Genomic DNA, 15,643 nt, shown 5'->3' with positions numbered 1-15,643 from the left:
TAGAACATTTCAAGCAAGAGCAACATGGCAAATATTTACACTGTATCACTTATTTATTAGACATTTGTCACTACGCTTTCTCAACCACAGAGACTGTGGTCTGTGCCAAAGCAGTCGACGCCATGAGGCCACATGGACCGTGTTATGCAGTCACAGTTTGTGAAACTGTTTAATGTGAAAGTGACAAGATTTAGATGATGGAAAATGGGCTCCTCTCAGCTCCTCTGGCGACGCCACTCTGTCAGTAGAGCTTCTGATTCACAAACTAAGAACATTCTGACCACTCTTTACTGTAGATAAGATACTGACTATTCACACATCGGAGATTTTTGTCCAACTTTATGTTGGAGTTTGTGTTGTACTCATAAACAAACTCCAAACAAACTATAAATAAATGATGGATGAAGCTGCATTGCCACCTATTGCTTTGCAGATTGATGTTTTGAGACCTGAAGTTTGGCATTCTTTGAATCCAGGAGCTGGAGAGCTGATTGGATAAAAAAGAGCTTTTCTTTAAGAACTAATATTTATTAAATGATTCAGTTTTTTTCAGAGAGACTGCCAGGACACATCAGAGGGAGTCAATTTAGCCAACTGCAGCATGGTGGCACGTAAAAAATGTATTCAATTAATCATTTATGAGAGAAATTTGCATTTTTCTAATGGTAGTCATTTTTGAGCCACAGATGTTTTGGAGCCAGCTGTGTTACTGGACTTTTAAGGCACTTAAAGATCCAAACAGGGGAGTGAAAGAGCACCATAGAGTGAAACGTTATATACTATGGATTTTTCCATTGAATTTACAGCTGAAATCTGAAATAGCCTGCAGGCTGCTTTAGGCAATTAAGGAGGTTTGTGAAAGTTTGATTTATTTATTTATTTTTGTTTTAAGATTATGTTGGTATCCATTAACACATTAACAGTATAAAGTGCTGAATACATGGACACAACTTCACAATATTCTATTTCGTGCATTTTATCATCTTGTGGTTCCATGGTGTAATAATTCTTTCATTTCAAATCTCAGAGGAGATGTTAGGTGAGAACCACAGAAACAAAGATCAGAGCCAGAGAATATATGGGACATACAGTAGCTTAATTTCTTTGATAATCAAGGCTCGTTAAGTCGTACTTGTTCACCTTAAGGGAGTGCAGGTGGTATGTGAGGCCTCTGTGATCTTCAGTGATTCTTCAAATAATTATGGGAGAAATTACAGCACACTCAGTGATGAGCACAGTTAGTCTAGATTAGTGAGATCTGTGTGTCATTCTGTTTGCAGTGAGATGACTTTGAGGCGTAGAGCAGCAGCGTTGGAGGAGGAGAGCAAAAGGGCCATCCAGGCCCAGCGGGAGGCTGAGGCCGAGAGGCGTCTGGCAGAGAAAGAGAGGCTGGAGCGGACAGCTGAGAGCCTCAGCTGGAGGGAGAAGTACCAGGAGCTGGCCGACATCCTCCGAGCTCAGGAGGACCTGAAAGCTCAGAGGCAGAGCAAAGCAGTAAGAAAGCACTCCATCAATGCAGTGGTGTTCATCTCATTACCACTGACCTGCTACTGGTGTTCTGTGAAGAACAGAAAGCAAATATTTAGTCTTGCATATTGTAATTAGTCCATTAAAAAAGTTGGAAATAAATGTAAATAAAAAACTGAATGCGGGTATTTGCAATTCAAACCCCATATCTAAGATAACAAGCACACAGTAATTAAATTAAGAAAGACAAATTCTGAGTTTGATGATAGTGACGTGTTTGATTAAAAAAAAGAAAATCTCTGACAGTTAATTTGGTAAAGTGGCATCAGATCAATATTATGATTGGGCATAGAAAACAGACTGGGAGGGAATCAGCACTCGGTCAAAGCAGTTTAATCCATCAGTGTAAAACTGCAAACAATTTAGGCATTTCATCATTAACACTTCTGCAGAAGTCTCAAAGTGGCTGTGTAAGGAGACAAAACACTTTACATGATCATATAAAAAACTGATTACTGTAGCCTATTAGTCCAACCAAAACTGGACTTAATAGACTTTCATTTAAAAAAATGTGTATTCCCAATAAAGCTGTGCTCATTCACATATTTTTTCTTTCATTTTGTAAGACAACTAAACACTTTAGAAAATGTGACTGACAATCGGCCCATGAGACGACACGTCAACTGGTCGTTCCCTGAAGCATTTCCAGACTGCCGCCCTGCTCTGGCAAAAATATCCTAATTTTATAACCACAGCATCATCGGACAAAGGCACCATTCAAATATCTTTAAAACATCTGTGCAATGACTTCGGTTATACTTACGTGTTTCATGATCTCTTACAGAGAAAGTTAGAAGCAGCAGAATGTCTAATGTGTTCTCACACAGTATAAACTACAGCAGCGGGTTTCCTCAGCGAAAACGGGATGTAGTACAACTGTAAATGTGTTCCTGCCCAAAACATCTGGCTAAGATTAAATTAAACATACCGTGTAATTGTACTTTTTTTTTTTTTTTTCTGCACTATGACATTTGATGTCATCTTATCTTTGTACAACTGTCAATTATACAGTTGAAATTATCTACATATTCTCGCATTGTTATACAAATTATACAGTGTCCCGACTCTTTCAGACTCCAGGCTGTAGCAGCAGTGTTCATACTTGGAAAATGCCAACTGTCAACATAATTGACTGTGTGTTAACAGGCTCTTCAGGTACATTTTAATCTTTACATTTCATCTTTCCCAAACAGTGCCAAGCCAACATCAAAAGCTATTTTCTGTGCATGACAGAGAGCGATCAACGGGTTAAAATCCTCAAAAATCCAGATGGCACCACAAAAAATTTTACGGTGAGGTGATGAGTTCCTGAAGCAGTCACCGAGTCATAAGCATGCTGATGAGAAATGAGTGAACGCTTACATCATTTATAACACATCTGTTCTTTGGAAAAAGCATTTATTCTCCCTGTAACACCACAACATCACTTTCTCTTATGTTATGGAAAGGAGGGAGACCCCGTTTACATCTCCACTCCAGAGTTCAGTCCTGAGGAGCCTGAGAGGAGTTCATCCAGGTAAACTGACCCCTTACCACAGTTCCCAATTTGTACACTGAAGTCAAAAATAAGAACTCTGTCATTTCAATCAGTTACACACGGGTAGTGACACAACTGCATCATCAAATCAAGTGTTTTGTTGCAGCCTATTGCTGTGTCATTCCTGTCAAAAAGCATTAAAACCATTTGCATAGTTGATATTTAATGACGAAGCTGTATTAACGTGCCACACCGCATCAGGCACCAGATGTTGGAAATTCCTCCACATAAGATGCACAAATATATCCTGGCTTACAACTCCGTCTGCCAGGCTAATTTTTCCTCACATTTAGGAGTTGATGTATTGTTCAGAATATTTGGACATTAATTATTTCTAGGTCACAGGCAGGAGGATGGAGAAAAACCAAAGCACAAATTAGATGAGCCCAAAAGTTGAAGTCAGCTGCATTAAGTCCTGCCTCAGATGCACCAACTACAACTCTCAATAGTACTGGAAAGACAGTGAATCCACATGAGTTTTTCCTGAAATACTGGCAACTATATGCACCCCAGGAAAGGACCATTGTTACAAAGTCCAATTATATATTTAATGCATAAAATAATGGGCGTTTTATTTTCAGGACCATGTTCAGGATCTCTGCCCCAAATACTGGGAGAGATCTTGGGCCAAGTCACTTTGATGAACTGCCTGCCTTCGGGGGGCAGCGACCAGACTCCGCCCCTCCACGCAGAAGCAGGAAGGTGGTGGAATACTTCTGGATCCCTACCGAGCAGGAGTGATGATCGACTTTTTTTCAGCAACTCTTGGAACCTCCTGACGTGTCAGTGAACGCTGATCAGACGGTCAGCCTACTTCCATCACATCCAACACAGTCGAGGTTTTTTTTGAAGAGGTTAAATATATAAAGCTGTTTAAATAAACCAAAAACAGTAATGGTGCTCATGTACTGGACTTTATTGACATTAAAGCAATAGAGGTGCACAATAATTATGAATACGTTACAATAAGATCCAAATATTTTTGCCCTATACATACACGACTTGTGAGCTCTATTCTTGGGAAAAATGCTTTAGATGTTACACTTACGGTCATCATCAGTTATGAGCTGTCCCAGCTTTTATTTTGCCAATTTAGGAATCACTCGGCTCATTTTCTATAATAGAGCCTCAAAATAAATTTTTTAAAAAACAGCCCAGTTTCTCCCCTTTATTCCAAATCCTGGGCAACAACTCAGCATTTTATTGGGTCCATTTCAACAAGAATACTAAGCTGCCAAATTAAGAAAAGCTTTGCTTTTGCTCTTAAATATTAATACTTGTAAACCGGCGAAGCTTCATTGGAAACATCTGCTTCAGCAATTTGTGCAAGAAGGCCAAAACTAAATCAAATACTTAACCATTTGCCAGGGCTCAAGATACTTCGTTTTCATCATTATTCCAGCACAAAAAAATTTTTATTAAACCGCCCATCTAACTAAGAGGTAGAAACACAGGCAACTTTGAAACGTTACGGCGGCACACCAATGATTACACGTTTTAGTTCTAATATGTTGGAGAATGGGGAGTACACTGCAACCATTAATGGAGTAGACAACAAGGAGGAGCAGGTAACGGAAAGACGTCTCCTGATGAGGGAGAGCTGACTTGGAAAGATGCTCATCAGTGACTATGAAAAGCACTTCTCTCCCACCCCCCACAAAAAAAAAGGAAAACAGGTTTTTGTGAGAATGGCTCGACTCAACAGACACCTTTATTTGTTATGAAATGTTTGCCAGTTCATGCTTCATTCCCACTTCAGTGGGCCACCTTGTTAATCACCTTTTTCCTTTCTGAAACAATGCAAATGACTCATTCTGGACTTGCTCTGAAAGGAGAGGGGAACCCCTCCCCCACTGATGTCATTAAACGTGTCGTCCAGAGTGTGGTGAAGAGGAGTCCAAGATGGACCCTAGTAGCAGAACTTAAAGCAGCTCACTGACAAGACCTGTTTATGGCTGAATGATTTTATCTGTAATTAGTGAAAACAGTCATCAATTTAAATTACTGGAAGAGGAGAGCCAACACATCGTTAAATAAAGCTGTGTCCTAAGAGGGTAGGTTGAAATCTGTAAAAGCTGAATGGAAACATGCAACAAAGTGAAAAAATAACAAACCAACACAGTCAAAAGAAAATCAAAACAAGGAAACATGGTTGAGCCACTCTAAACTTCAATTCATGGAGCTGATCAGAACACGGATTCAAAAATCAAAAACAACCATCGGGCAACAGATCAAACAATGCTCCTCAGCCTACCGCCACGGTGCAGCTGGTCGCACGCGAGGCCCTACGGGTAACAAGCTTTCGGTTTAGATTTGCAAGACAGAAGCGGTTGAGTGTCGCGTGGTAGTGGTTAAATTAAGCATGGTGCTAAAGTAAAGAAAAGCTGAGTCTAACAACGAGGAAAGGTCGATCTACGCCATGAAGCTTCTGCTTGTTTTTCAGTCTGCTTCCTCCTCAGACTCCTCCTCCTCAGCCGTCTCCAGCCAGGTGAGCCACTGGTTTACCTGATGGGACACAAATGTGTCAGAACAAAATTAAAGTTAAAGAGCAGTTTAGTTTAATTAAACTAACAGCAGGCTCTCTACTTGGCATTACAGTACCTGGAATAAAGCTTTTCCTTTCCCAGGGAATTCTTGGGTAATGTCTTCTTTCCATGCAAGGAAGGCTTCTTCTTCAATGATCTCCATGTCGTAGAAGTTGACAAAATAACGCAGCAGCATGCCTTTTTGGAAAGAAAGCATTTCTTTTATATTTTTTTCTTCTAAAAACTCAAATTTAAGATGAATTTGTTATTTATTCATCAACATACAGCTCTAAAGATTTTTTTTAGTTTAAATAACTGTACCTTTTGGGAACGCGCTGGCGTTGCAGTGGACCTGCAACGCGTAGAGGGCGCTGACCTGCAGCTCAGTGTGGTCGTGCAGGAACTTCTGCATGACGGGCTTGAAGGCCAGCAGCAGCTGCTTCTCCTGCTCCAGCTGCTCTTTGGAGGGGGCCGCCAGCTGATCGTCACCCTCTGTCATGCACAGCTCCTGAGAGATGTACTGCAGGAAACTGGAAAAAAAGATAAGAATACTGGCTCAAGCCCTTCAAGTATAAAAAACCAATTCAGTAGAATACTTTTCTTTGTAGTTATACAAGAAAATGTATCATGTCACTTTTAAACAGTGTTATTTGTCCAGCTTTGGTGAAAAACATTTACCTTGTCATGAGGATGTTGACAAAGCCTTTGTCAGTGTGAAGCTTGGGTGAGATGTTGTCTTTAATCCACTTATAGATGGACTGTGGAGAGGGGTCTGCCTTTATCTGCTTCAGCAGCTCCTTTTCCAGCTTCAACAGTGGGAACAGGAAGCTAAGGCCTTTCCCCTCCAGAATCTCCAGCATACGGTCCTTGTTCTGATCAATTTCTGTCATGAGGAGGAAAAGTAGAGAAAGAGGTCATGATTTTGACAAGAAAAAAAAGGGCAGATTTTAGGTGGCCTTGGGCGAGTGCTGACTTTTAGAGGAACTCTTTCAGGGCAGTTTTTGGGAGAGAAAAAACAGGCACCAACTCAGGTAATCAGCTCCAAAAACAAGTTGAGTGCCTTGAGTTGTTTAACTCTGAAAAGTGGCTTTTTGAGAAGCCAGAAATCTCTCCAAATCAAATCTCTGTTCTCTCAAATATTACCAAATAATTTCCCATATATGCCATCGCAGGTCAAGCGTCAGGTACTCAGATTAGGTTTTTTGATGAATATCCTACTTGGGATCTAGGAAGTATGATCTTCATATGGCTTTCTTTATTCATCAAGCAGGCTTGTGATGTGCTGGCCTTGAGGTGAGTGTATATCTTCATTTATAAAATGAGTCAATACGTATGTAGCTACAGGAGCTAAGATTCAACATATGGGGGAGGGGGGGAGAGACACACACACCTGGAAGCATCTTCTGCATGTTGACCTTGCTCTGCTGGAAGAGGTCCGTGAGCCACTCACGGTCCTTCAGCTTGGCCGTCTGCTGCAAGCAGAGCAGGAAGAGTGGGAAATGGGTGCCATTCTCCAGTGGGTGACCCAGCTCTGCCACGCTCACCAGCTCCGCTATAATGGCCCGGGCCGCAAACTGGGCCAAGTAGGACTTCACCAGAGGCACGTCCACCTCGATCTTGGGGCACTGGTCCAGAACGCTGAGAAAAGCCTTAAAGTCGTGAGAGAAGATGCAACAGTGTTGGCTCGATCAGAGACAAATAGTTACAGCAGGCCCTTCAGCCAAGTTATTATCATTTGAAAATGTCCGACTTAAAGAGCAACCATCTGCTCACATGTCAGCTCGACTTGATTTACCTGCATGAAGCTCTCTCCAGTGATGAGACCCTCAGTACGGAGTGTGTGAATCAGAGTGCTGGCGTACTCCTTGTCCTCATTGGGGCGATCCAGAGAACACACGATGATCTTACTGAGCATCTCCGGCAGGAAATGCTTTGGAGCCTTCATCTCTCGCACGCCGTTCACAGCCTCACCCAAGTTCTTGGTGTTCAAGTACTCAGTCACTATCGCCTCCTGAAGAAAGGAGACCAGAGATGAGTTGTGGCCTTTTGTCCAGGCTTGTCACAATGAGTTGAATAATTCTTTATCAATCCCAAAATCAGAAAATACCAACTGATTTTTAAATTATATGGCAGCAAGTGCTTAAACAACCATTAGCCATTGAAGAAAGAAAGAAATAAGCCATGAGTTTCTATCGTTTGCAGGAAAAACCTTGAAACATTCTTTGTTGCAGTGGATCTGAAGAAGCCTCTGACTGAACACACTAATGGCATGTGGAGGGTGTTCAGCATTGTGCATCATGTTGAGCAGCTTTTACAGCATTCGTCTTTGAATTATCAGCTCCAGAGCAGTGGCCAGCACAGATCCAATCTTTATCCGTTGGATCAGGTTTTTTTAAAAATTTCATTTTATTTTATATACACCGACTGATGTAGTTTTCCCAGCAGATGACCGCAGCATGGCAAAGCAGACTGCACTTCCCCAACAGACCTTTTAGAAGATATGCAACGCTGAATATCACTGAACGCTGCAAACACTGAAGGATTTAAGCTTCGTCAAGTAGAAACTGCTTTGTCCCTTCTGCTAGATGTCAACTCATTTGTGCTTCTTTATGCCACCTTCTACTACGTATGCACAAGCTAAGTAGGTTAACGCGTCGGGTACCATTTGTCTTGTGGCAAGCAGGATCTCAGAAAAACACTCAGGTACTTGTGGTTAAAACAAAAGCACTTTTAGATGAGCGTGTGTAACGAGTTGTTTGGGAAAACTAGCCATAACTGAACTAGTCTTAAAACCGCTGATTGGGAACGTGCCGAGACAATGCGACAGTTTTCCAATTTAACAGTTAAAACAGTCGTTTTGCCTACCGTGGTTTTTAGAAGCTCCTCCCTTGCAGGAGGTGGTTTTTTGTTTGTCTTCTGAGGTTTCTCTTGAATGGGAGGAGGGTTGGTCTTTAGGCCAAGCTGTGGAGGCTGAGGGCAAAGGTCATGTCATTATTTTAAAGCTACACTTTGACAAATTTTAATGTGACCTTAAATCCAGTTTGTCTTAATCCAATCTGATGAAAAACCAATGCTTTAGCTTAAACCTTCAATATCTACAGTCTTTGTTTATGCTTCATCCACATTTGTGCTCTATTCACAAGCTGTAAGTTTCTTACCTGTCCAAGAGGTGGGGTCTGAGTGCGAGGGGGCTGAGCACTGGGAGGCATCATGGTCGGGATCTGAGGCTGGAGCTTGGGCACCTGGTTCTTGTTGAGGAGGAATGACTGGGCAGGTCTGAGGCTGATCTGGGGGCCACGAGGCAGCACAGACAACAGCATTAGTCTTAATCCATGCAAAAACACTAAATCTGCATTTTAGTGATATGCAATGCCCTCATATCTCATAATCGCAGTCAGTGGACCTGCTACCAGTTAGAAGAGAAAAGGAGCTGAAGTGGAGGAGGGATAGGAAAGCTAGAGGGAGATTGAAGACAGAGTAAACAGTGAAGGAGAGTGACAGCAGATTGTGTTCCTCAGAATAACGCGTCTTTTTATAATCACTGGGCATTAATACTCCAAGGACGTTAGGAGAGCAGGATACAGCCATCACTGCTACTGACATCATGTACAGTGTCAGGCTCAGTTCATCATAGAGCCTGTAGTTTCAGTAGCACAAAACTGTTGAGCGCTGAAGTCTGCTTAGAATTTTAAACAAAGTCAACATCCTGCAACACAGCTAGTTCCAGTTACCTCGTCTGCGTTGAGCTGTCCTTTCTTGCTGAAACGCGGAGGCATGTCCTTGGACTGGACCTGCTGCTGGGCCGTGTGGTTCTGGTTCTGGTTGAGGAAATGCTGGTTCGGCACCTGCTGGGTGGAAAAATAAAAATAAAAGAGGTTAACACTTCTGTGTGTAAATGATGGCTGTTAGACTAATATGTCCTAATATTTAGAGGATTACCTGGTTGGACTTAACAAAAGACTTGGCCCCCATGTCAAACTGTGACTGTGGAGGAGGGGCGATGTGGCCGCTGTGGCCATTGAAGAGCGGGTTGGTGCGATGGCGTCCCATAGTGGGTGAGTACCTGTCCTGAATAACCCCCGGGCCAGTTCCAATACCACTGCCTGGGAAACAAGGAACAAAAGATCATGATGTTGGGGTCAGGTTTCACACAGAGCCGTAGATAGAACCATGCAAGTATTCCATCAAAATGCACACTCAAAAAAAAAAAAAAAAAAAAATATATATGCTTTTCATTTTCCCACAAAATAAAACATTTTAAAAGGGAGCTTTAAAGAAATCAGTCAGATTCTGACTTGAAAATTAAATGAAAACAAGACGTTGCCACCACACCTGGCATCTGTCCAAACATGTCGGCCAATCCCCCGAGAGTCTCTCTGTCCAGTTTCATTCTGTTGGGTATGAAAGGGCTTTCCAGGAAGAAGTCCATCCTCATCCCCTGAGACATGGTTGCTGGGATGAAAACACCCAAATCCTAACAATCCAACATAATCAGTGTCATGAAATTATCCCCAAAAATAAAAACTTTGAGTCTGGGTTTTAAGAGTTCAGTGTTAAATATTACGAGGCACTGATAAAACAAACTTCAGTTATATCTTAAGCACAAACATCTTGACATACACCAAACCGCATCTTTTTTGTATTTCAGGTCAATTATTAACAATAATTCAAATAACTTAAAAAAATAAATAATAAATAAAAAAAACCTGCACTCACTTTCACTGCATCCTGACGGATCTGGTTAATCGTCTTTGGTCCGTTGTCGATGAAGGCCTTACGGGGGACCCAGTTGTTTTCACGCAGTTCCACTGTATCTTGCAGCAGGAAGCGGATCCTAGCAGGCAACTCCTTGTTGTTCATTAAGGATCGCATACGGCCAAAGTACTGATCCATTAAAGACTGGTGAAAAGATGGGGAGGAGTAAGAATCTGGACTTTGCACATAAAATTCTAAAGCAGGACTTGTCGTGACATTAGCTTTGGGTCAAGTAGGGCATTAGGTCAGACCAGATGGTGAGTTAAGCCAAGACTCCAAATAACATGAATGACCCACACTGCAGCACAGGCGAGAAATGTCAGCATGGGATAAAACTGGAATGTCATTCCATATGCTAATTTAAAGCCATATAAATTCCCGACATGCCCCCCCCCAGCATTATTTGAGAGCCATTACCTTTGCTTTCTCATGGTCGAGTCTCGGCCCCACTGTTCTCATTATCTGACAGAGGCATTCCAAATCCTCCCCCATATCCTTGAGCTGGACTCTCTTCTTCTTTTCCAGAAGCTTCACAAAGCATCACAGAAGATAAAAAGGCAGGAAGTTACAGCAGGTAAAGTGGTATGCTTTCACAAAATTATGCACTCTTAGAAATGAGAAACTGCCTTCCAATGGAGCTCAAACAGAACGAACAAAAAAAAAGAAAAAAAAAAAAAAAAAAGAAGCTGAACATACTGTTTTGATGCACTTATGAAGGATAGATTCATGGATGAGATCGAGTTTGCCAAGTTCCCCGATGAATTTAATGTTTCCAAGCATCTTGATCTTGGCAATGGAACGCTGCTCCTCCTCCTCAGAAGTAAGAGGGTTGTCATGTTTGTCATAGACTGAGGTCAGAAGAGGAACGTCGGGTTAGAAGAGGTCAGTTAATGGCAGATGAGCCAAATCTCACGACTCTTGACTTACTTTCAACATTTCTGGTGCGGTTTTCAAATTCATCTTGAAGCTTGGAAATCAGCAGTCTTCTGAAGGTCTACAAGCACAGCAAAACAAGATATATCAATACAAGGTGTTGCCCTATAAGCATAGATTACTGAAAAATATGCCACTTGCTTTTAAATAACAGTAATAAAAAAAACAGTCACGTACTGTGCTCTGCTTTTGGGATGTTTGGATCTCAGATGAAGGGCCATCAAAGTTTGGTGCGTCCTCTGCCAAGCGCAGACATAGCTGAGCATAGAGCGAGCTATACTTCGGCTCTTCTAGGGCTTTGTCTACAATCTGCACACCGACACAGGAGAAACAAACCAGAGCGGAACCACAAAAGCCATTAAAATGAGTGACAATGAGTCGCAGAGAGCAGACTGCCAAGCATGGATGAATGCATTTTCAATTAATAGAGCTCTAAAGAATAAAAGTATTCATTTACCAGCAAGATGATTCCTTTAAGGACGAGTTTTGAATCTACGCCCACATTCAGGAGCTCAAGGCATAGCTTGTCAAACTTCTCAGGTGTGAGTTTGTTGAGTATGCTGGGGGGGGGGAGGAGCAAGGGTAGGAAGTCAGTATTAACTGGGTAATAACATGAAATGGAACTATATCATGTAGCTTTTTTCATATGTTTAGTTGCATGAACAGTTTACAGAAACGCCAGAGTGAAGACATTTCCATCCTGATATACTAAAACTTCAGTTGCAGTGATTGTTAAGAGGCAAACATATGTCGTATTTTACATCATTCCTCTCAGCTCAGGCCGCATATTCAGCCTCCTGTGACAAAACTACATTCCCGAGGGAAACTACCATCTTTTTATCTTTTGTACTCATAAACATCACCTGATACAGACAGGCAAAGGGCTCAAGTGCCTTTAGCAAAGCGCATTTTGTCTTAATGACTCCGTCCAATCTGTCAGTTTAGTAAACAACACAAGAGATAAACTTCCTGACCCGCCAATACGGCTTTAAGTAGCTTCAGCATAAGAAAACAATCCTTTAGAGAAAGCTGAAATGTAAGTCTGACAAGCTGCAGGGTATGTCTTGAAATACATTTTATCTCATGTCCTGCTGTCTTTGATCCAAGTATAAAATAATAGAAAAAAGGCTCAAACATTTACTGGTACTTTGATGCTGTCTAGTACAACTGTGTTGAGCCAGGAGATCAAAAGGCTTACATGACATTTCAAGATTTGATAAAAGACAAAAAGAGACCGGGGATGGGGATGTGTTAACAAAATGGATCTGAACCTTACCCCCTCACTTTCCTGAAGATTGCATCATGTCGCTCTTTTTCGTTGCTGGAGTTGGCATCTCGTCTAGTGCTTCGTGAAGGAACCCATCTCTGAACGCTTTGCCCTGGGGTTTTCCCCAGGAACTCGCTGTGGACGGACAGAGAGAAACTGAGCAGAGCGACACAGAAAAACTGACAACGCTGGACGCTACTGAAAAGTGCCCAAATGGCCCAGCAACAGTCATTGTTCTTGAACAAAACCTAAACGCCAACAAACACCAGCTACACTCCTTACATACGTTGCTCAACACCAATCTTAACACCTTCCTAAATTCAGAAAAAGAGGAGTATGGAACCCTGTCACCACGTGCAGTCAGAACAGTACTCGGTTTTAGTAAGTTTTCGCCATTTAAAACTAAATAAGACTATCCAAGGCTACCAAATCAGTGCATGGATGTTTACTGACCATCTTTGGCCAAAAGGAGTCCTGGGAATTCAAACTAAAATTTCCTGGAGTTCTGGCCTCTAATCAACAAAGCCATCTTGCCTTTTTTGTTCTGCAGCAGTACTGCTACTAAGAACAGCTAACGGTGCCACGGTAGTCTTAAGTAATTCACTGCCCAATGAGAACGCTCTGGGAAATAAAAACAACGCTAACCTGTTGCCGACAGTCTTGGGATAGTGCTGAGGTGCACCCCTACCACCTCCTCCCCCCGAAGAAGCACTGCAGAGGCAAATGTAGGAGGAATACGTTAAGGTCATGTAACAAGTTGGATTAAGCCTGCTTCTGTAACTCTCAGGAAACCACATTTTACATTTCCCTTTCACGCAATTAGACTGGCTGAGGCCAACACAGAACCCTTAGAAATCTAATCTAAAACTACACCAAGTAATCAACAACCTAAACGTTGCACATCTGTATTGATGCAAAGTGTCTCCACAATATGTGCTTAGAGAATTCGATTTTTGCATTTGCAGAAAAACGAAGGAACACAGCCTGCTCCTGAAGACCAAGAGAAGCACTGAATTAAACTGAGGAGAAATGATAGGCGATCATAAATGTCTTCATGAATAAGCACTTGAGAGCCAGAGGAACCTTTGAGAGTTTGCTTCCATTTTTAAATCAAGCTACATGAGAATTATGCACCATTCAGTCAGCTGAGGTAACTTCCATGTAGCCTACATTTGACCAAGTTGTGTGTAACTCTTTAACAGAGGCCACACTTCATGTTGCACTGCTCTAAACATTTCACACTTTGTCTTCTGTTCAAAGTAATTCATGTGACCTTGATGTAGCTCAATTTGATTAACTTCAGTTTATAACGTGAACCGTGTGAATCGCGCTTTGAATAATTTGTAGTTTTGTCGGGTGTTTGAGTGTCCTTCAGATTTTTTTCCCTTTACAAAGCCTTTCAATGGTCAAACTTTCTCATGAAGGACCTCTGCTTGATTCTTTTTAAAACTGTCAGGAAAAAAAATTACAGTACAACACATTTTGGAAAGCTTTTATCTTGATAAGTGTTTAATTGACAGCCTGAGTTCTACATTTAAGAACTCAACAGGTTGTCTCTACCCAGTCCGTTCTAAGGAACGGGAACTGAAACTGATCTACAAATGAAAAGCTACATGCAGTATGTACATATGTATGTACAAGTAGCTAAATGCTCAGTGATGACAGCGAAAGATTGCACTACTTATTCTTAAGCCGCTTCCTAAGTTGACAATCTAAATCATTCATAAACATGCTGAACTTTTACTTCAACAGACAGATTAGATTCTCACCGATATGTATCCATCATGTGTCTTACTGCCAAAATATTGGTATTTAATACCAATATTTATAATATAGGTATTATTTAACTATTAACCCCTGATTAAACTAACAGGCGCAAAGCAAAAGCATTACATGAACAATCTACAAAATATCAAAACTCCATTTCTACATGTTTGTCTGCACTGGATTTATTCTGGTACAGTCCTGAGTGTAATTCATCTTCATTCAGGGCGAAAAACTACACTTACCATAGATGTGGCTAAAATGCCAGAATAGGCGGAGTGTAGAAACACTAAAGAGTGAGACTAAGGACTGCATACACAATGCTGATGTAAAAATAAGTCATGTGCCAATGTTTTGTGTTATTCCTTAAAAACAAAGACCTTCCTGAGAAGTATGTTGAGCTAATTTTCCAAATGACTCCTCTGCTGCCATTTGCTGATACACAACATGCTCTACCCTGCTCTCATTCCCAATCATCAGCTCACTTGCTGCTGAGCTGAACGGATCATTTGCACATTCAGGAAATCAACCAGCTTTACTATTATATTTTCATCAGCATGTCCTTTACATTATCTGGCGTAACATTTAACCCTAACCCATTTATAATATATGATCAAAAAGAGAGAAACCATCTCTTGGCTCAGTGTATATACCCAACCCCCATTTCCAAAAGGTCCCACAAAGAGAAGTGCCTGACAGCCATTTTAAACATTCCCACATCCTGCCTGTTCTTAAGGCCGGAAGTTCCAACCCAAAATGATGGCAGAGGGCTAACCCTGGAATAAAACTTTGGACACATTAAGGGTTTCCTGCAAAGGCGCTGGTTTATTACCTGAAACGAGAAGCACCCCCTTCTGCAATCACACTCTCCACTTTGGCGGCTTGACAATGAGAATCCTCAAAAGAATAAGAATAATTGGAGGGGATGGGGAAAACGGAGCTGCGGAAGAAAGAAAAAAAAGAATGCAATTAATATATCCATGGGGGTTGGGGGACACAAGCCTTGCAAAGGCTGCATGAGGACTACTACAAACTCTTAAAATAGATTTAAAAAAAAGGGTATTCCGAACCACCCTGTTATCCAAGAACAGTTACATTTGCCAATTTAGCTGTCCTGTTTTTGTCACAGGCCAAACAACTCATGGAAAAACGTCACAACATATCGTCCAACAAATTCAAATATGCTGCGAACAAGTCAGCATTTCTACTTAAAGCCATCATTTGATTTTTGTTTAATACGACGACATCAAATGCATTCATCTTTACCAGTTATTTTTTTCCTTTCCCTAGCTACAACAAAGCAGAGGTGAGTCAGCTAATGGCTAACTGTAGCCG

The 15,643-nt window shown here is 41.5% G+C and overlaps 2 protein-coding genes and 1 non-coding gene across 3 annotated transcripts; 1 reads left to right on the top strand and 2 right to left on the bottom strand.

Annotated features, from left to right (window-relative positions):
- The first annotated feature begins 1,233 nt into the window (after positions 1-1,233).
- Positions 1,234-3,805, top strand: LOC140306578 (uncharacterized). Its single transcript, XM_072385185.1, has 4 exons — positions 1,234-1,494; positions 2,721-2,819; positions 2,976-3,043; positions 3,646-3,805. The coding sequence occupies exons 1-4, from the start codon at positions 1,285-1,287 to the stop codon at positions 3,803-3,805; spliced, it is 537 nt and encodes a 178-aa protein (XP_072241286.1). The 5' UTR covers positions 1,234-1,284.
- A 154-nt stretch (positions 3,806-3,959) lies between these two features.
- On the bottom strand, positions 3,960-15,244 carry eif4g2b (eukaryotic translation initiation factor 4, gamma 2b). Its single transcript, XM_072386421.1, has 19 exons — positions 15,141-15,244; positions 12,554-12,679; positions 11,735-11,837; positions 11,455-11,586; positions 11,272-11,338; positions 11,041-11,192; positions 10,762-10,872; positions 10,306-10,488; positions 9,922-10,063; positions 9,529-9,692; positions 9,321-9,437; positions 8,748-8,876; positions 8,455-8,559; positions 7,385-7,600; positions 6,980-7,238; positions 6,268-6,472; positions 5,911-6,119; positions 5,666-5,787; positions 3,960-5,569 (listed from the first exon to the last, which is right to left on the bottom strand). Exons 6-19 carry the CDS (start codon positions 11,122-11,124, stop codon positions 5,504-5,506), a joined length of 2,112 nt encoding a protein of 703 aa, XP_072242522.1. The 5' UTR covers positions 11,125-11,192; positions 11,272-11,338; positions 11,455-11,586; positions 11,735-11,837; positions 12,554-12,679; positions 15,141-15,244; the 3' UTR covers positions 3,960-5,503.
- LOC140307843 (small nucleolar RNA SNORD97) lies at positions 8,959-9,138 on the bottom strand. Its single transcript, XR_011915872.1, has one exon. It is a non-coding gene; the product is annotated as a small nucleolar RNA SNORD97 (small nucleolar RNA).
- Positions 15,245-15,643: the final 399 nt, after the last annotated feature.

The sequence above is a fragment of the Leuresthes tenuis genome, unplaced genomic scaffold (assembly GCF_036924035.1).
Source record: "Leuresthes tenuis unplaced genomic scaffold, fLeuTen1.0.hap1 SCAF_5, whole genome shotgun sequence".
NCBI lineage: Eukaryota > Metazoa > Chordata > Actinopteri > Atheriniformes > Atherinopsidae > Leuresthes > Leuresthes tenuis.
This window is presented reverse-complemented; position numbering and strand designations above follow the sequence as displayed.